General features: G+C 42.7%; 1 protein-coding gene across 2 annotated transcripts in view; it reads left to right on the forward strand.

Moving 5' to 3' along the window:
• Window positions 1-24,692, forward strand: part of ENTREP1 (endosomal transmembrane epsin interactor 1) — a 260,839-nt gene that overhangs the window by 216,731 nt on the left and 19,416 nt on the right. For both annotated transcript variants that reach the window (XM_078675744.1, XM_078675745.1), the window contains exons 7-9: window positions 3,822-3,951; window positions 5,269-5,347; window positions 21,116-21,277. In XM_078675744.1, the coding sequence (XP_078531870.1) occupies window positions 3,822-3,951; window positions 5,269-5,347; window positions 21,116-21,277 (371 nt within the window). The remainder of the gene's footprint in view (window positions 1-3,821; window positions 3,952-5,268; window positions 5,348-21,115; window positions 21,278-24,692) is intronic.

Below are 24,692 nucleotides of genomic sequence, written 5' to 3' on the forward strand. Positions count from 1 at the left end.
TCTTCTTTGTCGGGTATCCCACATCTCACTGAGTCTAACGCCTCACCCCCCAGTAGACTGTCTCTATACCCAACCCTCTCCTGTTGAAAGTATTTCTTTACCGTCTCAGTCTGCCAGCAGTCAACAGCCTCTCATACTTTCTCACCTGCACACTGTCTCAGTTACACGTTCTCTCCCGTCTCACACTCTGTCTTCCTTTACTGTTTCTCACTCTTTCTCCCTGCCTTTTGTCTGTCTCCATAACCTCTAATTATCTTCCCTGAAGTGTCTTTTCTCTCCAGTCAAAGCCTGCCAAGAACCACAAACAAGCGTCTCTCGCTCTTGCACAGTGCCGGACTGGTCTGTCCTTTGCTGCTGCTCCACACTTTCTCTCTCTGAAGCATTTGTTGTCCCTGTCTCAGCCTCTCATGTTTTGCTTTTCTGCCTGTGGTGTCTTTCTTCCCTGCATTCGATCACTGTCTCTGAATACACCCACTTCCCTCTCTCGCCTGACTTGCCCACTCAATCCTGCTTCTAAAATTGAGCTCTATGACATGGCACCAGGGCTGGCCGCATCATAGCATTTGGTTTTTAAAAACTGTACTTTTAGGCATAGTTATTTCCCATTGGGATTCATGCTTGATTTCAAAGTAGTAAACTAGAGACCTGGCAGGCAAAATTACTTTTTATTTACCTCAAAATCAAATATTTCTTGACAGTTTTTTTCTGGATTGTCAGATGTTGCCTCTTTTTCATCAAACAAACATTAGCTCATTGTTTTGGCATTCATGACATCCAGTTGCTCGAGCTATCTTTGTTTCACTCCAGACTGGTTTGTGACCACATTGTTTAGCTAACTATTCAATCCCTGGTGGCACAGCACCTAGGATAATATGCTGTGTGGCTAGACACTTATAAGGTTCCAAAAGCGAGACCTATTGGCTATGTCAATGCTTGTTCTACTTCCAAGTGCACACCTTTATATGAGACTTCTTCAACAATGCAAGGAAGATCAGCGGAACCAACACAATGACCGCTAGGAAGACAAGCTGATCCTCGCTGTTCAAGCCAAAGACTTACTCAAGTGGGGTCTCAGAAAAAGTATCTGTTAAAAGGGACTAATTCCAACCAGAACCTTCCTTCTGAGACAATAGTGACAGATTCACTTCTGATAGATGTGGTAGCCCAGCTACAAGACTTATTACAGGAATTGAGGTCGAAGAGACTGCAACTCTCATATAAATGTGGTAGAGTTTAGAGCTGTAACTATAGCTTTGAAAGGTTTTCATCCTTCCATTCCTACAAACAGATTGTTGATCCAAACAGCCAACACATCCACAGTGTATTATCTATTCAAACATGGTGGTACCAGATCCCTAATTATGTTTCTGGATTATCAAGCAATACGGCATTGGCTTCTTATAAGACTGCCAGGCACTATACCTACCAGGTCTCCTAAATTGGCAAGCAGATCTGCTAAGCATATAATACAATGAAAATCACTAGTGGTAGCTAAGTGTAAACCTCATTCAAAATATGTTGTCAGGAATGAAGTTATCCACAAATTGATCTTTTTGGTACCAGACTAAACGCAAAATGCTCAAACTTCATGTCAAGAGAATGCTGCACAGCAACGGCACTGCTTTATATAATTACAAAAAGATATGGGCACAGCCAATATCCATTGCACAGGCGCGAGCTATTGGCTATGACAGTGCTTTTTAGGTTTCGCCTGTGTGTGTGGGGGGCTCTCTGTGGGTGTGTGTGTGGGGAAGGGCTCTGTGTGTGTGGGGGGGGTCTCTGTGAGTGTTTGTGTGTGGCATTTGCGAGAGATTAAGCTATTGGCATTGTAAATGACAATGCCATTTATTTATGTTTAAAAAAAAACGTAAATAAAAATAATGTCAAGAGCAATGCCAATAGCTCTAACTTTAACAAAGGCAAAACCATTGCATTGTAAATGCTTGTTACAAATATATACACAATCATAATGAGACAAGATGCCATGCTCCCAGCCTGTTTTGACATCTTCTGAACTGTAGCATATATTTTCAGATTGGCAGCTTTTCCTGTTAGGTAGTCCCCAATGAGTCCTTCCCCTACCAGAATCTCTTCTCTTTCTAACACAAGTGCATCATCTAAATCTGAATCAGTTTCATGCCCAGAGTTGATGTTCATTGTTTCACTAGTTGTAATGGATATACATAAAACATATCCTGACAGTCAGTCTGGCGGAAGCTTAGCAGATAATGAGTCGGTTGACTATTCCTAGAACCACAGGCCCTCTGAACACTCTTAATTGTGCTTAACCGGGACAGTCAAACCAGGTCAAAAAGAGGTGTTGGAGCCTCTTGCCAGACACAAAGTAACTTTTGAAATCGACTCTGCCACTACCTCACAGACAGAATGTCCTACCATGGCCACCTGTGTGGTCACCTATTGAAGGGGTGGAAACAGAAGTCACACTTAGGTCACAGCCATGAGGCACGTATTGGGGGGAATCAGAGTGGTGAGAAATGGTTCAGGCAGGGTTTAGTTGTTAATAGATAAGCATAAGGCAGAGTCATTAAAATTACTTTTACACTGTTCATCCTAAGACTGTACCTGCTCAAGCGCTACTCAATTAAGTCTGTCCAAGGTACTTTGATTGCAGACCCCCCGCTCGGATATAACATTCAAAGTTGTTCTCATATTCAGCCTAGCAAATTGGGTCAGGGGGATGTGAGGCTCAGTCACCTAATCCCTCTATAATTCTCAAAGAGCTTTCAACTGTGTGTTGTCTCTGAGTTTGTTCGCTTATAGGGATTGAGAGTTGGGGGGGCAGAGCAAGTATTCTTTACCTTGTGAGTACCTTTACTTTTAAGAAGCTCTGAATGTTTCAGGAGGCAGTAACCCCTCCACCCCCCATCATGGGGTAGTTCCCTCAGTCCCCAACTTTATCTATAGAGGAGACAGAGACACCTATATGAGAAGTGTGAGAGGAAGTCGCTCCAGAGGATGGTTCCATCAAGTGCTGTCCCAGTATTACCATTAGACCCTCTGGGCAGCTGTGGAAAAGCCAGTGTCTTAGATAAGCTTTCTGTCTTCTCTAGTAGCCAGATGACTGTTCCTCCCACCCCCACTGCTGTCTTCTCTAGTAGCCAGATGACTGTTCCTCCCACCCCCACTGTTTTGACGCCATCTGGAGTGAAGCCTGGATGCCTGTCTGTGTTCGCGGCACCCCACCATAAGAAGGCAACGATGACCCAGCAGTGAGGCTCATCAGCAAGCTAGAACAAACCCTCTGCTTGCATTAGGTGGAAAAATAAACAGAGGAGATGGACAGAACTAAACTCAGAAAATCTGCTGTAAAGGAAGGTGGGGCTGCATCAGACACTGTAGCCGGGAAGTAGTTGTGCAATGAAACGACGGCGCAGTACACTTTATGTAATTTGGCTATTCCCATTTATGCTTGGGAACTGTGGCTTCTGCATATGGCTGAGATTAATGTGACCCCTTGCTAGGAGTGTATGTGACCATATAAGAAACCTTTGCAACTGTGGTTTTAAGTATGACAGTGTTGGTCACATTGCTTGGTTATGAGCACCTAGAAAAGAACCCAATAAGGCCACTTCTATCAATATATGATGGCTAGTGATCTTCTTGTCAAATGTCTATCAATTTTCTTTTCCTTATGCACTTGTCTGGGAGAGTCTGGTCACACCTCAGCTGACAGCCTTGGGACACTTCTCTGTTTTAGCCCGACATACTACAAATAGTGCTTAGTTGTGGAACTAAAACGCCTGTGATATAATAAACCTCATTTGCATAAAATGGCAAGTAATACAGTGTGTTTCTTTTAGGATACATGGCACTGATGTGATTCCCTTACCTCACATCTATGGCACGAGGATAAAAGGGGTTGAAGTGTTTTGCCCGATGGAGCCACCACCTCCTTATGAAGCTGTAATTGGTCAGAGGAACATTGATGAGGTATTTGAATACTCTTCCTTCATCTTAGCAAAGTTAATGAATGCCTGGATGAATGTGGTTAAGATGACTCAAACATCCTCTAAAGTTCTTTGTATATGTCCATGTTTAATACTCTATATTCCTGTAAGTTGTGATGCTTATTTTTGAGTCAACAAGGAAAGTGCAAAGATGATTTAGTGAATTGGCATTTGCGACCACAGGGATGCGTTTCCTCTGAGTTTGTGGCCTTATCACCAAGTAAGGCATGCATAAGAAAATCTAGTTTCACATCCTTTTACGGGACTGTTGTTTTTTCATTTCATAAACACGACTAGGAGGGATCTTTGGGGGTACCTTTGAGGCAGGGTGCTAGTTTTCAAATAAATGGAATTGAAAATTGCTGTTTTTTCAATCCCAAATCAAAACAGGCAGTCAGCTGGAGCTCGGAGATAATGAAAAATGTAGGCCTGGTGTTAGGACATGAAAGGTGTGGTTACATATATTGGCAAGAACGCTCATCAGAGGTACTGCAGAGATTAAAATTGCTGCATTTTCCAGAGTGAGTTATGAACTCTAGATCAAGATTTAACCCAGCCAGTCAAAAACCTAGGACCCTTTATCGATTTAAGGTTTTCATTGATTCTGGATCCGATCAGTCTGGCATAAGAGTTGTTCGATAGATTATGACTGAAAGAATACTATAGTAAAAGATACTAAGGTATGCACATGGATTATGAGGGTATTGTCCATAATCATAATACCACAGTAAGACGAGATTGAAGGATCTCAGTCATAATCACTCAATCATGAGGGTATGGGTCATGGTCCCTCTGATTTACAGGTCTTAATCATGGAATCATGGATATGACAGAACTGAGAAGATGGTTGACAAGTTCAAAAGCTATTGAGGAGGAAGAGTGTGATCGGACCATTCTAGGTCTTGCTCATTTAGGAGGTAAAAGCTGGTAAGTTAGGGAGTGACACTTGATTTCCTAAGCACATATGTATCTCTACACCATGCAATTGGTGATCCCAGGGGCGTAACACAGGCCCCCGCAGACCACGCGGTGCGGGGGGCCCCTAGCTCCAAGGGCCCCCTCGGCACTGAACTCTGGCCGGGAGAGCTCCTGATTGAGCCGGAAGGGGACCCTCCTAAGTACCGTGCAGGGAGGCCCCCTCACTTTTCCTTACGCCAGTGGGTGATCCGTTTGGAAGGAGGCACTTTCACAAGGTACCACTATACTAGATGGAGATAACGGTTCACAGTGGAAAAACTCTTTTAACTAAATAGTACTGTGTGTTTACTAATCAGGTATAACTCTTCTTTTCCTCTCACAGGAAGCTGCTATCCAAATCACTGACTTGAGATCGACTAGTACTGGCACATCTGAACCAACTACCATTCAGATACCCAAAGGTAACAAATAACAGACAAGGTGCTTAGTTTGTAAAATAATAAGTAGGTGCCAAAAGTTCTGCTCAGCGGCCCATGGCCGGTGCTATTAAATATCTTTGCACCAAATACAAAGGCTTCATATTCAATGCCCCCTCATTCCAAACTAGACACTCCACCATGCAAACACAGGACATATTGCTCTTTATATCCATAGTGGGCCAGAAGCATTGTATTAGTCTTATGTGCACTGTCTGAAAACAAGATCTACACAATCTCCCACACAGTTGACAGTTAGATGATTCAAAACCTGCATGAAAGAGTAATGACAGTTACTCTGCTGTACATTTCCAATGGTGTAAAAGTCACAGTGCAAACAATATCTCAGTGATACCCGAAACACACTTCCCAAGCACTGGTCATTCATAACTCATTGCTCCTGGTTACCCTCCCCACAGCCATCACTTGTCAATGCCATTGTATCCGAGGCCAAGATCCTCCATCATTCACTACCAACTATATTGCTATGCCATTGGGTATATGAACTATCGACCGTCAAATTGTCAGTGGTGGGAGTCAGATTCATAATTCCCCCGAGTCCTCCAACAAAAAGGAAGTGGGTGCCCTGGGTGGGTGAACTGCACGGCACCCACCTGTTGCTGGCTGGGCCCCGGGGGATAGGGTCCCTGGGGCCAAAATCGATTGGCCCTAGGAGGGGGCCACACGGCTCCCCCCACTTCAGTAATTAGCTGGGCTCCAGAGGATGGGATCCCCAGGGTCAAAAGTGGCCCGTAGCACCCCTCCCCATTGATAATGTGACAGGGTCCCAGGAGATGGGGTTCCCTGGGCTGAATTTGGCCCAGGGAGGTGGGCCATGCAGCCCCCTCCACAAATATTCATGACATCGACCCTGGGGGATGTAGTCTCTGGAGCTAATATTGGCCAGGGGAAGGGGGCTGTGTGCCCCTTTTCCGATTTTGAATATTTAGTGGGTGCACTAGGTGGGCTCTAGGGCACCCACCATTTAATGGGCGGGCCCCAGGGGATGGGTCCCTGGGGCTATTATATGCCCGGGAAGGGGAGATGCATTCCCCCTTCCCCTTTTAAATATGCAGTGGGTACCCTGGGTGGGCTCCAGGTCACCCACCATTTACTGGTCAGGTCCCTGGTGTCGAGATTGGCCCCGGGGAGTGGGGCTGCAGGTCCCCCTGCCCCTACACACAATGGCTGGTCCGCAGGCGATGGAGTCCCCAGTGTCAAAATTGGCCAGAGGAAGGGGAATGCGTGCCCCCTTCCCCATTTATAATACAACGGAGCCCCTGGAGATGGGGTCCCTTGCCCGAAATATGGGCTCGGGAGGGGGGCTACGTACCAGTCTCCCCTAAAAAATGTGGCAGACCCCGGAGGATGTGGTCTCTGGGACGAAATGTGCCCCGAGAGGGGTCTGCTTTTGGGGAATTGGCTATAGGGACTGGCCGAAGGCTGTGTGTGCGGCATTCTGTTTTCTGCATGCATGCAGCCAGGCCATGTGGGCAACCGCGCATCGCCAAAAGCTTTGCGCAACATGGGGTGGGCTGTATTTGGGAAGGCCATGTTGCCAACCCCGAACCGCATTGAAAAACATAGAAATTTACTGAAAAAATATAAAGGTTACAGGGACATTATGGGTGTGAAATAGAATTTTAAAAACCTTAAGAATTCAGTAGAAAAACAAAGGTTACAGGAACGTTATAGTTAGGGTAAGAATTTACATACATTACATTACATACATACATTACATTACAATAATTACATACACAAAACCTTAGAAATTCAGCTGTTATAGTTACAGTTATGTCAAGAACTGTCAGAAACTAGAACTCTTGCCCTAAGGTAACAATAACGGGCGCCCTCGCCATGCATAGCTAATTACCCCACATATTACATGACTCGTGACATCATTGATATTCATCGATAGTATCAGTGCAACATTTGCTGTAAAAAGATAAAATAATTTATGAGAAAACTGTGCATAGTGGGGGCGTGAGATATTGTTACCTTAGGCCACAAGTTTGTTTCTTGTCATGACTCTAGCTATAACTGCTGAATTTCTATGGTATTGTGTGTGTAAATTCTGAAACTAACTTTAACGTCCACATAACCTTGATATATATTACTTTCAGGAAGGCAAGAACAATGCGGGATAGTCTGGTCAGAACAAGTCCAGAAATTAAATTTGCCGGTACATGGCTTACACAAAGAACAGGTTTTTTCAAATGTTCATCATGCAGGGCCTGCAGATTTGGAGTAAATACAACCCATTACACAACCCCCTTCTCTGATACACGTATTGCTATTAAAGGGAGTTATGGTTGCCGCACTGAGTTTGTTGTATATGTTCTGGCGTGCACCTGTGGGCTGCGCTATGCTGGTAGTACGAATCTGCAGGTGCACGCCAGAATATTGCAGCATCTCAGGGCCATTGTCAACAGCGATGCGGCATACCCCGTAGCAAGACACTTTAAGGCAGTTCATAATAACAACTTGAACTGCCTTACTTATTTTGTAATTAATGCAGTAGCACCGTTAGAAGAGGAGGAGACAGGGAGAAACTGTTGAGAAGATTAGAAACTCGAACTATACTTGAGTAAGACAGTAAAAGTCCTAATGGATTGAACAATACCGAAGATCTGCGTTATCTTTTATAGCCCTGTGAATTTTAGCTAGAGATGTAAAATAGATGGTCAGCAAACTGTATATAGTATTAAGATTTATATCTCCAGAGATTTTTGATTGTTGGTCTAATGCAACTGGTTAAGAAAAATGAATTAAATAGACCTCCAGAAGCAACGAAAATGATTTAAAATTAATGTTTTGGATTGTATGAGTTTAAGGGTTATTTGATTTAATTTTGTCTAGCACTTTGAGCACTTTATGGTTCCTTTTTAGCACTCTAGACGGTCTATAGTAAAGTTTGAAACTTTAGATTTCACAAAGAGTTGCAATTTACAGTGCATTGACTCTGGAATTTTAAAAGGAAGAACATGGTAAAAGATCAAGGAGGAAAAAAAACATATAAGAAACTGTGGAAAAAACAGCAATATGGTCAATTAAATGTGCACATAGTATTGTACATAGATCCATTGTAAATTATATGGAGATGAAATATTGTACATAGGAGATTTATTTATAGTTTTTAATATATGAAATTATATTTATGAATTTTATGGTATTGGTGCAGATCTATTAAGATATGTGTTGACATATATTTATATGTTTTTTAAATACAGTATATGTAATATTTGTGTTTTTACTAGGAGATTCAGGCATTTATGCCGAGTACGAGAGTCATTGTTTATAATTAAGTAAATGCAGTTATAATTAATATCTAGATGGAGCAAGTAGTGCAATAACATTGAAAGATGTATTTATTTGCAAAGTTTAAACAACATGGCGTAAGAAAGGATTATGTCTTCTATGTCCATGCTAGAGTGCATCACGTGTTTATGTGCACAAGGGGCGGACAGTTGAAAAAAACACTTATAAGGTATATAATTCTGCCTACATTTTTTGTGTGAGCAAGACGCACGGAGGTGCTCGAAACGCGTCGCAGCAGAGCGGGAAAGAAATAAATACATTCTGCCTCGTACATTGTCGTCCGCCTTCTTCATTTTCCCAGGAGTGGATAAATTGCCGTTTGGGATATATATATATATATATATATATATATATATATATATATATATATATATATATATATATATATATATATATATATATAGGGTAATACTGGTATTATTAATTTTTGTGCGTTCTGGTATATGTAGGCTCAACTTGCCCCTCTACACCCCACTCTACATCTTTCTGGTATTTACAGACTTTACATATTTATATATTCTATTTCATTAGCTTTTGAAGCTATACAAATGGCAGAGCATGCGTAAAGCAACATGATTCTGAGGCACTTGTAACCCAGTTGTCAACATTAAATGTACACTTTTCATGATGTTTTTGCAGGCTCCAGAAGTCGGCAGGATTAATAGTGAAGATTTTGAAACAAAGTTGCAGTTCTAATAGGTATTTGTTGTTCATTAGGCAAGGAACTTCTGTGGTGTGAATTGGCACTTTTGGGGTGAACAAAAGCGAGACAGTATTTTAAGACATATAGCTAGTGAGTGAGATCCTCCATACCCCTCAGGTTGACAATAAACAAACTTAACACCCATGTGACTGTGCGCCAAGGTTTGAGAATCACTTTCTTTGAGTAACGCTGTACTTCAGGGTATTAGACTAACATACTAAAAGGGAGGGTATTTTGCAGGTGTGGGTCTCTACAAAAGAGTGAGACTGCTCCAAGATGTCAGACACAGAACCAGTGAGTAAGTGTGTGCTTTCCTGGGAGATTACTTCTTACTGCAGGTGTCACCTAAAGCATATAAGTCACTCATTTTTTCCTTCTTACCATATTGATACATTGAATAGTAAAAGTATTGCTTGGTTATTTCCAATGCTTGTAAAAACAGTAGTAAGGGCTTCATCAAATGCAAGTTGTTATTGTAACATGCAGGACTGACATCTAAGCCTTGGTTCTGCACGGTTCGAAAAAATCAACTAGTGAGAATGATGTATCCCGATTTAATGAGTAATCTACGTGCTTCTCACTCAGAATTTATACGCACAATCGATGAAGCAAAAACATTGACATGCCTGTTTTTTTTCCATTTCTGCCACCAGAACAGTGTACCTTTCTTATGAGAAAATATGCAGTCACTAGAGGTCGTTTCCTGGTCTCCCTTCAATATTGTGATATGCAGACAGAATGCATTAATTTACTCATTCTATGGTTCTGCTGTCTTCCTGTATGTGAGGTGTAGGGCACAGGGTACTAAAGAGGAACCCCAAGGGCTGCAACATGAATTGTGCCACCGTAAGAGACCTCCTCGCCTAGCACAGGGAGGCTACTATTCCAGGCTCCGGGCATTCATGCACACAAAAGTGAAAGCAACATTACACCCATCCCTGTGTGCCATGCCCACAGACACTTCATGCAGCCTTGGTAAGTCTCCCTTAAAGCAGGCCTTACAGCCCTATGGCAGGGTGCACCATGCTGCATGTGTGGACATAACTGCATGAGTGGATGTGCCCCTGTGCTGGTCAGTTCAATTACTGCCAGTACAAGTAATCAGGGAAGCCATTTTAAGTACATGTGCTGGACACTAGTCAAAAACAAGTTCCCCCGCTACATGATGGCTTCACTGAAATCAAAGATGTTTGGTTTCAAACATTGTAGGAAGCATGCTCCTTATGTGATATATCAATAATCTGATATAGCATGTAATGAGTCTAGGGGTTCTGTTATAAGTGTACATGGGCTTGCTCTAGCAATCCTAAGGTGCTCTATTAGGGGTAGTGTGGTCGAGCAGCCTTAGGCTTAATCGAGAGGAGGGCAAGACATCTGCAAATACACACAATGATCAATATATCACACACACGACTCAAAAAGGAGATCCACACCAATTTATAAAAATAACAAATATATATTTAAGCATCTGAGAGAAATCCTTCATTTAAGTACGTTCTTAAATATAAATTCTTTCCAGTTGAAAAAGTTATCACAGTGCAATTTTTTAGTTCTACAAGGTTATTCTATGGAAGGAAGAACAAGTTGTGCTAACAGGTATAGTACAGCGACTTATGGGACCAATCTCCAGGAGTTAAGGTGAGTGGGGGGCAAGTTCCAAGGCAGTACCAACAGTACACCAGCTGAGGCGGGGGGGCGCCTGGGCTCAGGATGTAGAACAGTGTCGGGAGCCCAATGTTATTCAATAGAGATCAGTCGCTGCGAAAAGAGGTTGCAGACTCTGGCTAGGAGGCCAGTCAGGCTGAACTAACAGGCGGGCTCAGGCCTCACGATGCCCGGGGACGTAGGGACACCTTTGGTCATCTTCTCCGCGGCTCGGAAGCGACTGGTGCAGAGGTGTCCTTAGGTGTCTGGTTTTTCCTTACCAGAGTTATTGCAGAGTGGGCTTCTGTGCAGAGGCTGCAGGCGACGTTGGAGGGTCCACGAGGGGTGAAACCACAATGGACTCGGGCTCTGGAGGGCTGGGGGGCCTTGATGACACCTCTGGCCCACTTTGACTGGTGCAGTGGGGGATTCAGGTGTTGGGTTTTCGCAGTTCTGGAGGCCTCGGAGTCCTTTCTTTTGGAGTTGCTGTGAGATGCAAGGAGCAGTTATGCTGCCCCACAGGAGGTCTTGGTTCTTTATCGAAGGCAGACAGTCCTGCCAAGTTTCTGGAGCCAACAGACTTTGTCGCAGTTTTTGATGATGGATGCAGACAGGCCGGCGGGGCTGGTACCAGTTCAGCTGCTTCTTCTCTCCTCTCTGCTTTTGCAGCTCTTCGGTGTCCTCTCTCTTCTTAAGTCATCAGGATCTCCTTCTCTGGTGCCAGGGACTCTCCATAATACTGAATTCAGGGGCCTTACATAGGTGAGTGTAGGGTGCTAACTAATCAGCTACAGACCTTTTTGGTCACTATGGGCCAGATGCATCAAGCAAAATTCTCAGAATCTGCCCCTTTGCGACCGGTATTTTTGCATTTGGGATGCATCATCCCAAATGCAAAAATCGGAAATAGAGAATTCGCTACATTGCGATTGTTTGCATTTAAGGAATCTCAAATTGAGATTCCTTAAATGCAATGCATGAAAGTTTCAAAAATAGCGAATTCGCTAATAGGGCACGCAAATTACCACGAAGTACAACTTCATGGTAATTTGCAAAAACTTTGAAAAATGCACTTTTGTGCATATTTCAAAGTTTCATGTTGCGCACACACATGCCCTAAGGGCATGTGTGTGCGCAACATATGTGCATAGATCAGAATCAGGGGTGCAACAGGGTGTCATTTTGACACCCTTGCACCCTTGAAATTGCATGAGCAATTTGCGAGTACCTACTGGTACTCGCTAATTGCTCATGCAATCTCCAATACATTCCTATGGGCCTGTAGGCCCATAGGAATGTATGGGGAGGTATTCATTAATTGCGACTCCCAATTTGTGAGTCGCAATTAAGGAATTCTAAGGAATCGCTATTTTTGTAGTGATTGCTTGATGCATTCCATTTTGCTATTCCTTATTAGCGATTCCTTATTTTTCGCTAATAAGGAATCGCAAAATGGATGCTTGATGCATCTGGCCCTATGCCCCCTATAATTCTGCCCCAGAATTCCTAAGTATGCATCCCAATGATGGCTACTTCTTAGAAATCGTGTTCACCTCTATGTAGCCCACCTTATGGGTGGTAGCCTGGAGGTGGCACGCCTATCTGACTAGCTAATTTTCTCATCTTTCCAGGTGCCAAGAGGGTCCTGGACAAAGTGGGGTGGCTTCCTCTTCAGTGAGGGGAGCCAGACTTGCTTTCCAAAGCCGGCAACAATTTGAAGCTTGCTAGCCTGGGATGGCTAATCAGCAGTTCATCCTGTGGAAGGGGGTGTTACACTCTTCCCAGACAGCCTTTGGTCTTGGGGTCCTAAGTGCAGAGGCTCCCACCCTAGGAGGTTAGAACAGTATCTCGGGTAGCATGCTGGCAGAAACTAGTCAGGGAGCACATCAGAGGCTGGTAGGGTTTCAGGGAGCACCTCCACGGTGCCCTCTAGGTGCATGTATTAGTAAAATTATCACTGAAATCAGTGTGGGTTTATCAATATGAGATGTGTGATACCAAACATTCCTATTTTTTGTGAAGCCATCATGTAGCTGGGAAATTCGTTGTCACCAGTGTCCAGCACATGTTTTAAAATGGCTTCCATGTCCACATGCACTGGTAGTAATAGAACTGACCAGCACAGGGGCATTTCAGCTCATGCAGGTATGCCCTCACAGGTATTATTCAGCACCCTGCCATAGGGCTCTCAGGCCTGCTATAGAGCGTGACTTACAAATATTACAAGCAATGTTAGGGGACATAGCACTCACTTTTGTCTGCACCACAACATGCACCCTGCAGTGGCAGCCTTACATGTGCTGGATGAGGGATCCCTTAGGATGGCACAATCTGTACTGCTGCCCTCAGGGATCCTCTTTGGTGTCTCAGGCCCTAGGTACCAGGGGTACCATTTATTAGGGACTTTCCGAGGGTGATAACGTTTTTGCCAACATTGGTGCCTCTGAAAAGTGTCGTCTTTTGAGAACTAAAAGTATTTCTATCTCAAAACGTACTTACCTGATTGTATTGATTCTGGTGCCTGAATAAATATAAAGATGTGTGTTATTTTTTACCAATTGGTGGATCTCCTTATTGAGTCATGTGTATCATTTATTGACTGTGTCTGTATTTGCACCCCACTCTGATAAGCCTAAGGCTGCTTCACCACATTACCCCCTAACAAAGCACCTTGGATATGTTACAGCAAGCCCCTGTCTACTTATATGGGAATCCCTGGACTCTTTGCATGGTATACCTCTTTTTGGTATACCATATAAAGAGCCAGCTTTCTACACGAGGCAAGAAAGTCCCTCGTCAGAGTAGAGCAGAAGGTGTTATGCTGACACTTTCCTGGTGCTCCACATTTTCCTAGTGCTCCATGAGGAGGGCAGCTAGCCTCTCTGGTTCATGAGCAGTGATATGTGGGAGAGCTGCCAGTATCTGGGCCTGTATAAATCCCACCAGGTGATGAGGTGTGAAACTCCCTCTCTCCTGCCTATGATCTATGTTCACCTGCCCGAGACAGGACCAGAACCCAGCGTCTCGTCTTGCCCACTTACACTTTCTTCATTTTCAGACCATTGAAAACAGCCAAGAAAATCACCTTCTGCAAGAGTAGTATTCTTGAAGGTAATGTGAGGATGCACACTCTACCATGTGCTTGGGCAGCAGGATTCCTTTGCGTCTTGGTACTTGCCCTTTCCAATATGGGTTCAGAAGAAAAGAGGCAAGATGCCATACTTCAAAGTGACTGACACTGCAATTACGGCTGTCCTGCTGGCTGTGAATTCCACTACCCACAAAGAAATGGCTTAAGTGAGCTGAGTCCTTGTCCCACTGTACATGTGCTGTACTTTCAGATGATCCAAAATGTGAGTGACCCTTCCAGCAAGGACAAACCCAAGAGGGTTAAACCCAGAGCCACTCAATGTATTCTATTTGTTTTTATTAGAAAAGATTGCTAAAACTGTCTACCCAGACCTAAAAGGAAACATCTACTTGTCAAAGGCAAGAAGGTCACTACACTGGTGTGGGTGGCAGCCCTAGTAAAATGTAAAGTTTTCTTTATCCTTCACAAAGCACTTCAGGAGAATCAGTGTGTCTACCTTTCCAAGAAGCTCATACGATGTTAGCCTACAAGGACCCCTTACCACCTCAGAAGGCCAATTTAAATAATTTCACGGGTTAAAACGCACAACCCGAAGAGGCAGACTGGTTTATATTTGAAAATGTCCTTCCAGAAGAAATGTGAAGCGAGACTAAGTGCCTCATATTCAGTATGTCAGTTTACATATTCCGATGTATGTTGTGCTGCACACAGTGTACAACACATATTAAAGATAACTACTAAAATCCGCTCCCCAAAGTAAATACACAGAAAATATTTGTGTTCTGATTGCCTGTACCTCTTGTAACTGCAAAATGGACCTGCATTGAGTGGGGAGTCTAAACCTGCACTGAAGTGAATGATAATGATGTAAACAAAATGGAGTATTCTGATTGGTTGAGCTGCTACAAATCGGAATGTTTGAAGAAATATTTCAGCATTTCTGAATGGCTGCCTTCCAAGCAATCACAATTTTCATTGTGCTTAAAGGATTCTAATAGGTTACGTAGAAGCTAATCAGAATGGCGTTCACATTCCAATCACAGATTGCCCATCACTTAACAAGCACCTCTGTAATCTTACACTGATCCACAGAGCACTAAGGAAGAGGTCAAAACATGTTGGCATAAGAGATAGGATGTTCGAGAGAGATTTTCGCTGCAACATCCTCTGATGTTTTTAATTCAGCTCTGTGTACCCCAAAATAAAGGAATAACCTGGGGTTTACACATAGGTTGTTTTACGTAAGATTCTGAACCCCTTATTTGACCAGAAGAATATTTATTCTAAACTCTCTCCAAACGAGGTTGAGAATACCGTGTTGGTATCATCATAACATGTTGGGAAGGACTGGCCTATGATGAAACATGCAAGAAAGGGTGGGTGAGGGCTTTCCATCGAAATCCTTTTTGCTTCCCGTTTATTTCTTTAGATACGAATCTTCTATTCCAAGAAGTATGCAGGAATACTTACTATGCTGTATGTTAGTGTGGTTTTGTTAGTCATCAGTACATGCCTGAAATCTGCGCTGGACACACATGCACTGCCAGTAATCCGCTCTGCATTGCCACCACCTTGCGCAGACATGCTTTGCTGGGACGCAGAATTTAAACAGTCCAGTCAGCCATAAACAACATGCCCTTCACAGAGGTTAGTCTGTTTGGAGAGGTAGTAGATGAAGCTCTTCAACGCATGAAAAAAGATAATAACCGCCAAAGCCATGGGAGGCCACACTACTGTATAATGGAGCATTCTGAGGAGGCATGACCCAGGGAAAAACAGCCTCAAGAGGAGCCATACAACCACAAACGACTCTCACAACCCTGAACCACCAATGGCGTGACACAGTAAAGTATGCAAAAAAAGTGATGGATGACATGCTTGCATCAGTCTCAGCCTCTGGTAATTATGCTGGGCCACATCCCAATCCATCGTTATATTGCACACCATTTCACCTCAGTGTGGACCCAGTTATATGCAAATCATTCTTAACCCTGCTCCATTCGGAACACTCCAGCCCAAACTTCCAAGCCAGGTCCTCCCTGAACCAGAAAACAAGCAACCCAGGACTGGTTGCTCCCTAGTTGGGTGCACATCAGTCTGGTACAGCTTGGTTCCAGGGACACAATGAGTACGGGACCCCCGTCTGGGCATACCCATGCCATTTAGGACGATACATGCAATACACAAAAGGAGATGGGAGGCTGCTTGCAATAAGTCTAACCACTGGCAATAGCTTGGGGTAGCATTCCAACCCATTGTTATTTTCTCACCATGCCACCTCTGTTTAGACCCAGCCATATGCAAATCAGTCTTCATCCGGCTCTTCATGGGAACAGTCCAGCCAATACTGCCATGCCAGGTCCTCCCTGAAACGGAACACAAGCAACCCAGGACCAGTTTCGCACAAGTTATGGCTTATCGCGGGATACCCCTTGGTGCCAGTAACACAGTGTGAACGGGACCCACGTCAAAAAGTAGACGAACAATGATGACTACAACAAGAGGTGGATAGCCTATTAAGCAAGTTATAGAGATAGTACTCATAACCAAAGACTCAAAGGGGTCTACGCAAACTATTTTATGGTACCAAAACCAAATGTTAATACCAATACTGGACCTGAGGTCACTGAACGTGTTCATAAAGACGCTAAAATTAAAAATGACAGTGCTGCAGAAGTCATCCGTCTGATAGGGGAAGGAGACTGCATGGCAACCATAGTCCTCAAGGATGCTTACCTACACATGCTAGTAAACAAATGACATAAAAAAATCCTCAGGTTGGTATTGAACAATCCCAAATCAAAGTACTACCATTCGGAATAAAGTCAGCTCCACGAGTGTTCACAAAATGTTTAGCTGGGACGCAGCATACCTCAGACAAAAAGAATACATGTTTACCCATACTTGGGTGACTGTCGGTGAAAGGGAAGACAAGCAACCAGTGCAGGAAGAATATCAACAAGGCCATACAGACCCTACATACACTAGGGTTCTCCATAATTTACAAATAATCATCACACAACCCAGACATGAAGAAGATGTTCCTGGGGCCGATCTTGGATTGACAGACCACAAAAGCGAGACCATTTGACAAAAAAGTCAAAGCAATCACAGTGTAGAGACACCGCTAAGAAAAAGGGTCAACGTCTGACAATGAAAACAGTGGGGAAAATAGTAGGCATCATGGGCCTCCTGCATTCCCCTAGTGCCACATGCAAGACTACACATGAGACCAATACAGAAATGGACCCAACAACAATGGCCATAATCAATTGAACAAGGTTCAGAAAGAAATGCAATGATGGGACCTCCAAATCTGACAGCGGGGAAACCATTCAAAACACCAACTCCTCAGTGACCATCAAAATTGACAGATCCCACATACGATGGGGCGCTCACATGGGCAAGCTAAACATCGGAGGCCTCTGGAAGGATGAGGAAACAGTGCAACACATGCATGTTGTGCAATTGAAGACAGTATTCCCAGCACTGAAGGCTTTCCAGAAACATGTAACAGGAAGGGCAGTTCGGATTCAGTCAACACAACAATATTGTACTACCTGAACAAGCAAGGGGGAACAAGGTCCTACCCACTATCAATTTTGGCTCTGGAGATGGGCAATAAAAGACAGAGTATCACTAATAGCAGTATACCTGCAGAGAAAACTAAATTCAGAAGCAGACAGGCTCTGCAGAAAAGCAAGCACCACACTCAAATGGGAGCTAAAAGAAAATAAGTGCTGATGCAGATCTTCTAAATATGGGGGATTCCACAAGTAAACCTATTCACAATGCACAAGAACGTGAAATGACAAGGTTTTGCATCCAGGTTCTACCATCCAGAGTCACTGAGGAAAGCCCTGTTGATAAAATGGTCAGATAGACTGGCTAATGCCTTTCCATCAATTCCAATGATACTGAAGGTGATTCAGAAGCGCAGACAGGAAAGTTCAATGTAATCCTGATATCCCCACAATGGGCTTGACATGCATGGTACTCAGTCCTCATGGGGATATCCCAAGGACAGTAAATCACACTCCTGGCACACCAAGACCTGCCAGCAATACAAGGGGGGTAGGTATGGCACCCAGAATAAAACACACTTGGGGGCTCATTTTTGAAAGAGTCATGCAGTTCAGCACAGCAAGTTACCTTGCTGCGCTGCACTACGTGACAAGGAAAGGGCAGGAATGCCCTGTATCTAAGGCAATATGGCGCATTCCTGCTTTTTCTCCTGTGCTGGCACCGTTTTGACAACCTAGTGCCAATGCAGTGACCCTTGCAACAATCCTGAGAGGCATATTCCTCTTTCAATGTGTAGAAAGAGGAAGTAACAAGGAGAAATAAATACATTTCAGGGAAGGCGTATCTTTTTGGAGCATTCCAAGGTCTTCCAGTTCTGGTAAATCTGGGAATGCATCAAACACCATGGGAGTTGCGTCAGAACACCCACGCAGCGCCTTCCTTATGCAGATTAAGGCAATGCAGCGATTTGCGCTGTGTTGCTTTACTCCTTATTTATTGAGCAACTCAGGGCCATGCAAAGTCACTATGAGTAGCTTTATGAATCTAACTTAAGATTTGTGTCGCGCATGTACCACATTGTGTGGTGCAAACGCGATGAAAACCTCTTATAAACAGGTCCCCAAATCTAGAAGCATGGCTTCTGAGGATGTAGAGTTTTGCCACCTCAAGTTGACAAGAGCAATGGAGATTCTAATGGAAGCAAGGTGACCAACAACAAGAAATTGCTACAGCAACAAGTGGCGGAGATTTCAACAACGGTGCAACATACCAGGGAAACACAGAGACTAGACAGAGGATGCCACAGTCATTAGATGTATGACCAACCTACTGGTCAAGCATCTCTCCTATACCTCTATCAAGGTTCACCTAGCAGCCATTGTAGCATACACAAGAGGCATACCAGGGACACGTTTTTTCACCACACTAGTGATGCAACACTTCCTGGAAGGAGCAAAGAAGGTCACACCCCCAAGAAGCACAGCCATGCCTAAATGGAACCTGACTTTAGTACTCATGCAATAAATGGCATCACCTTCGAGCCAATGCAAAACGCACAACTCGTATTCCTAAATCTCATGACTGCATTCTTCATTTCTATCACCTCACTGATGAAGGGCAGTGAAATACAACGAATACATAGAGACAAAGTACTAATGAGGACAAACGCAATGTTCATACCTAGGTGGTGTCGGAGTTTCACGTTAACCAAGCCATCCATTTACCCCTTTTTTCAGCAGCCTAAAACACAAGCAGACTGATCATTGCACATACTAAATAAACATCAGAAGGGCAATTATCTACTAATTGGAAAGAACAAAATCCATCAGAAAAGGAAAACAGTTATTTGTGTCCTTCGCAGACAGAAGAAAGGGATCTCTGGTCACCAAACGAACTATTGTGAGATGGATAGTGCAAACAATACAATATTGTCACAAGGCAGGAGGAACAACACTCAGAAAAAGCAGGCAATTTTGGCAAGAAAAATGGAGCAACCCTCGCCTTTCTAGGCAGCGTAGCACTAGAAGACATTTGCGCAGCTGCTACAGGGTCATCTGTACATAGCGTCACAAGGCCTTACTGCATGGACATTCAGATCGATAGGGAGGCAAAAGTGGGACACCGAATGCTGAAAAATTTGTTTGTAAACAAACACTCTAAAGGACTCAGCCTACTCACAGGAGGAAATACCACTTTGTAATCAATGCACAGCATGTGAATCCAGAAAAGATTTATGCTGCAAAACGAAATTGTTACTTGCTAGTAGGAGTAGTTTTACATATTGAAGAATTTGCCAGTTTCACATGCGACCCACCCACTTCCACCAAAAGAGGTCTATTTACAAACTCAACACATGAGAAGACTGACTAGTATAAAGGAAAACAAAAAAAGAATCTGAAGATGATGATTGTGTTGGGGGATTTCCGGGGCATACGTCTGATGTCACATAAGGAGGGGATTAACCCATCTAATCAACAACACCCACGAAAGAAAAAAGAAGCGCAATGATGATTCCAGACCCAACCACTAGATGGCGGAATAATGCCCAGCATGTGAATCCAGAAAATCTTCAAGCTGCAAAACTACTTCTACCGGTAAGTAACCATTTCATTATCATCTCCTTCTGATGTGGCCTTATTCAGAATGTGTTTGTTCGCTAAAGAAGAATATGTTCTGAGAAAATGTCCTGTAGAGGGCTTTAAAAGTTAAAAACGCTGGCTGTCGGGTATACGGCTCAGTTGCTACCTACTTGCCTTTTTTTCACCATTGCTCCTAATTTGTAACCATTTTTCTTATTCAGTGAGTAATCTGAAACAATCTTAAAATGTCCCAATTCAAACTTGATTCTGCGGTGTGTCTTGAACCCTGTTAGCAATCATATCTAATATCTTCTTAGCATCTGCATAGTGAATATACTTGTTACCTTTTAGAATAATTTCATCTTTGGCAATCAGTTTTGTCATTTATCCATTTACCCTCGGGATCTCTGTTGATTTGATATAGTTAATCGTCACTGTGTTTCTTTTGGATGGGAATATCCGCCCCTCACATCTTATCAGTAGCAGACACATGTAGTATTTTCCAAGCCAACTTGTTCTGAGTTTAAACACCTCTGTATCTGTAAAATTAGTTTTCTGATGGGCAATGTCATTGTCTTGAGACAGTTATCAGAACCATTGATATTCTGAGAAACAATGTAAACCTTGTTATTCTAGATGTTTGTACTCCTAAAAGAGTATGTGCAACTTAAACAAAAGTTCACAGAGGAAGAAGAAACATTATTAAAAGAGTTGACCAGTTGAAACTTCCCTAATAAAAGGTATTCTGGTTTATGAATTAAAATCTAGGTAATTCAAAAGGAAAGTCAATGGGAAAGTAGGGTGAATGGGAAAGAGGTGGCAATAACACAGCAATATACAACATATAATATCCCAGTGTATTGGGTTTTAAAAATGATTTATCTTCCCTTTAGACGAAGATATACCATCCACATCCGGCTTGTCTTCAACTGAAATGGAACCTGTCCCTTTGCCAAATCTCATGCCAGTTTCAGTGCCGAAAACCCCGGAAAACTGTATGCGCAATTTTAAAAGATCAAACAGCGATCCTGGTTTACATGATGTGCTAGTCAGAGGTAATACTAATGTATGTGATATATAATGACACTATGTAATATTTTATAATAATACATAGAAAATAAGAGAACATAAAAACATTTTATATATAAAATATTAAGTTTAATTTAGTGGTGCCACAGTGTTGCCATTTTGTAATACTCTAACTGCATCTAATCATGTTTAAATCAAAATCTTAAGCAAATATACGTGAATCAAGGATGTGTATCTGTGCTTTGAAATGCCACAATGTATGTTTGTGTTTTGAACAGTGTCTACCAAGAGTCACCCTATTATAGATGTAGGAGCACAAAACTATTCTTGTTTCACTGACTACCTCAATAAATCACTGTTATTTTGTTAATGTGTTTATTTATGTGTAGTGAAAATGAAGTGATTCTGGACAAAGTATTTATTCTTCCTGTGTCTAAAAATTGTAAATAGGTGAAATCTAATCCAATTTTAATTATGTGAACTATATTTTAATTTTATCATTAACAAATGTGTGACCATACCCAAATGATGCTTACAGTATTCTCTTCCAAGTTCCCATCGATATGTAGCATCATGTTGCTCTCTACTTAGCTCCTCGATATGTATTTACCAGCACATACATGCATACATTATTTTACGTTTAAGTTTAAATCTACATGACAGATTTTTTATTCTTGATTAATATAACTACAATGCATGATGATTTAAATGTATTATAGAATAATTAAGTAGTGAAGTGGGAAACAGTAGAAATAATTAATTGTTTTAGAGAAAATATAAGCGTGCCATTGCAAAGGATGCTTTGCCACATGAGGAAGATGATCTGTATAAGCATAGGAAAGAACTGCTACCCATGATTATGGACTCATCCTCGCGGCCACCCACTAACAAATGTTTTCACCTCACAGTTCACCTTATATGTGTTGCATACCACAGCCTAAGATCAGAAAATGTGAGTTTCATGAAGGATCATTCACTTAAGTCATAAAACCCATGCACACAATAATGATCCACTTTCACCATATTGTATTGTATTGTAATTGCATTTATATAGCGCTTACTACCCCTGATGAGGCGTTGGAGTGCTTTTTCAGCGAGTAGCACGCTACTCCGGGACCCATAAAGGATTAGTGTTGAATGAGTATAGTGAAATATGAAAGTAGTTTAAGTGGTGAATAGGTTAGTTAGTTATTTGGATTCGGAAGGATAGCAGAAGGATAGAAGAGGAAAAAAGGTTTGTTTTTATATAGCACTTGTTACCCCTGCTCGGGTGTTGAAGCGCTTTTTTGGCGAGTAGAGTAGCATGCTACTCCAGAACCCATAAAGGATTAGTGGTGAATTACTATGGTGAAATATGAAAGTAATTTGAGGAGTGGATATTAGTCAGTTATTTGGAGTGAGGAGAGCGGAGGGATAGAAGGGGAAGAAAGGTTTGCATTCATATCACCTACTATCTCTGATGGGCGTTGAAGCGCTTTTCTGGCGAGTAGCACGCTACTCCAGAACCCATAAACGATTAGTGTTGATAATTAGTATAGTGAAATATGAAGTAATTTGAGTGGTGGATATGTTATTCAGTAATTTGGATAAAGAAGGGTAGGTGGCGTGATAGAAGAGGGAAAGAGGTTTGTATTTATTTAGCGCTTGCTACCCCTTGATGGGGTTTTGAAGCGCTTTTTTGGTGAGTAGCACGCTACTTTAGAACCCATAAGGATATGTTGAATTAGTATAGTGAAATATGAAAGTAATTTGAATGGTGGATATTTTATTCAGTTTTTTGGGTTGGGGAGGGGTAGAAAAGGGAAAGAGGTTTGCATTTATATAGTGCTTGTAAACCTGATGGGGTGTTGAAGCGCTTTATTGGCGAGTAGCACGCTACTCTGGAACCCATAAAGGATTACTGGTGAATTAGTATAGTGGAATATGAAATTTGAGAAGTGAACATGTTAGTCTGTTATTTTGATTGGAAATGATAGTGGAGGGATAGAAGACTGAAGGATTAAGATATTTATTTATTTTTAGATTATTTTTTGGGGAGGTCATAGCAGTAGGAGGAGGGTTTTGGATAAGTAAAAAGAGGTTGTGGAGGGGAAGAGTTAGAGGGAAAGTTTAGAAAGATTTGTTTTGGAGGATCAGTATAGTAAAAGGTGTCAGATGTTGCAGGGAGGGGTAGAGTAGGGGAGAGTCTAGAAAGGGTTATTTTGGGAATCATAGTAGTGGTATAGGGTTTGGGATAAATGAGAGAGTGGATGTAGAGGATATATTGATAGATGTAGAGGGTGATATGAATTTCAGACTTGGGTACACTACACATTAAGAAGACAAATATTCTACATATCCCTTATTTTCATATATTTACTGATGTATTATTAATATATACTAGGTGACCAGTATTTATTATTACATTTTGAACTTTGGGGAGTGAAAAATGAGTAATATAAACAGTGAAGGTTTATTTTCATACAAAATGTTTTTGCGTTATATTGACATTAATATGTTAAACGCACAAATGCTAATAACTGCGTTTTAGTCACGACCATAGCTAATGTAGCCATGTGTGTGTAAAATGGCTAAAATTGTTTACCACCTTCCTTCGTGACACATTTTTAGGTCTCGTCTAGCGATGCAGTGCATGCGCTGCTCGCCTTGGCGAGACCTATTGTTGTCGGTTTGGTGGGTGAAGGGGGACAGGATATGTGCACGCTTTCAATACAGGACATGTGCACATGTATGTCTAACAGCTTAGCTGAAGACACAGCAGATGTATGCGTATGGCTTAAATGCTTCCTCTCTCCGCACGCAGGTCAAAACATATGCACGCGCTCTGCTCCCTCTCTCCGCACGCAGGACCAAACATATGCACGCGCTCTGCTAAAACATATGCACGCACTCTGCCTACCTCTACTTCCTCACAAAGATCTCCTCGCCACTTTCAAAAACACAGTCTGTTTATATCCACCAGAATTACCGGGGGCATCGTCCAGCATTTAGAAAAAAGGGGGCTCTGCCAATGCAGTCTTATTTGGTTACAAACCCCACCCTTCTTTCAGAGTACTAGGTCAGCTGAGCTCCTCTAGAGACAGAGAACCAGGTCAGCAGAGCTGCTATAGAGCCAGAGAAACCAGGTTAGCAGAGCTGCTTTGGAGGGAGAGAACCAGGTCAGCAGAGCCGCTTTAGAGCCAGAGAACCAGGTCAGCAGAGCTGCTTTAGAGGGAGAGAACCAGGTCAGCAGTGCCGCTTTAGAGCAAGAGAACCAGGTCAGCAGAGCTGCTTTAGAGGGAGAGAACCAGGACAGCAGAGCTGCTTTAGAGGGGGAGAACCAGGTCAGCAGAGCCTCTTTAGAGGGAGAGAACTAGGTCAGCAGAGCCGCTCTAGAGCCAGAGAACCTGGTCAACAGAGCCATTGTAGAGCCAGAGAACCAGGTCAGCAAAGCTGCTTTAG

This window comes from Lissotriton helveticus, chromosome 2_1 (genome assembly GCF_964261635.1).
Source record: "Lissotriton helveticus chromosome 2_1, aLisHel1.1, whole genome shotgun sequence".
NCBI lineage: Eukaryota > Metazoa > Chordata > Amphibia > Caudata > Salamandridae > Lissotriton > Lissotriton helveticus.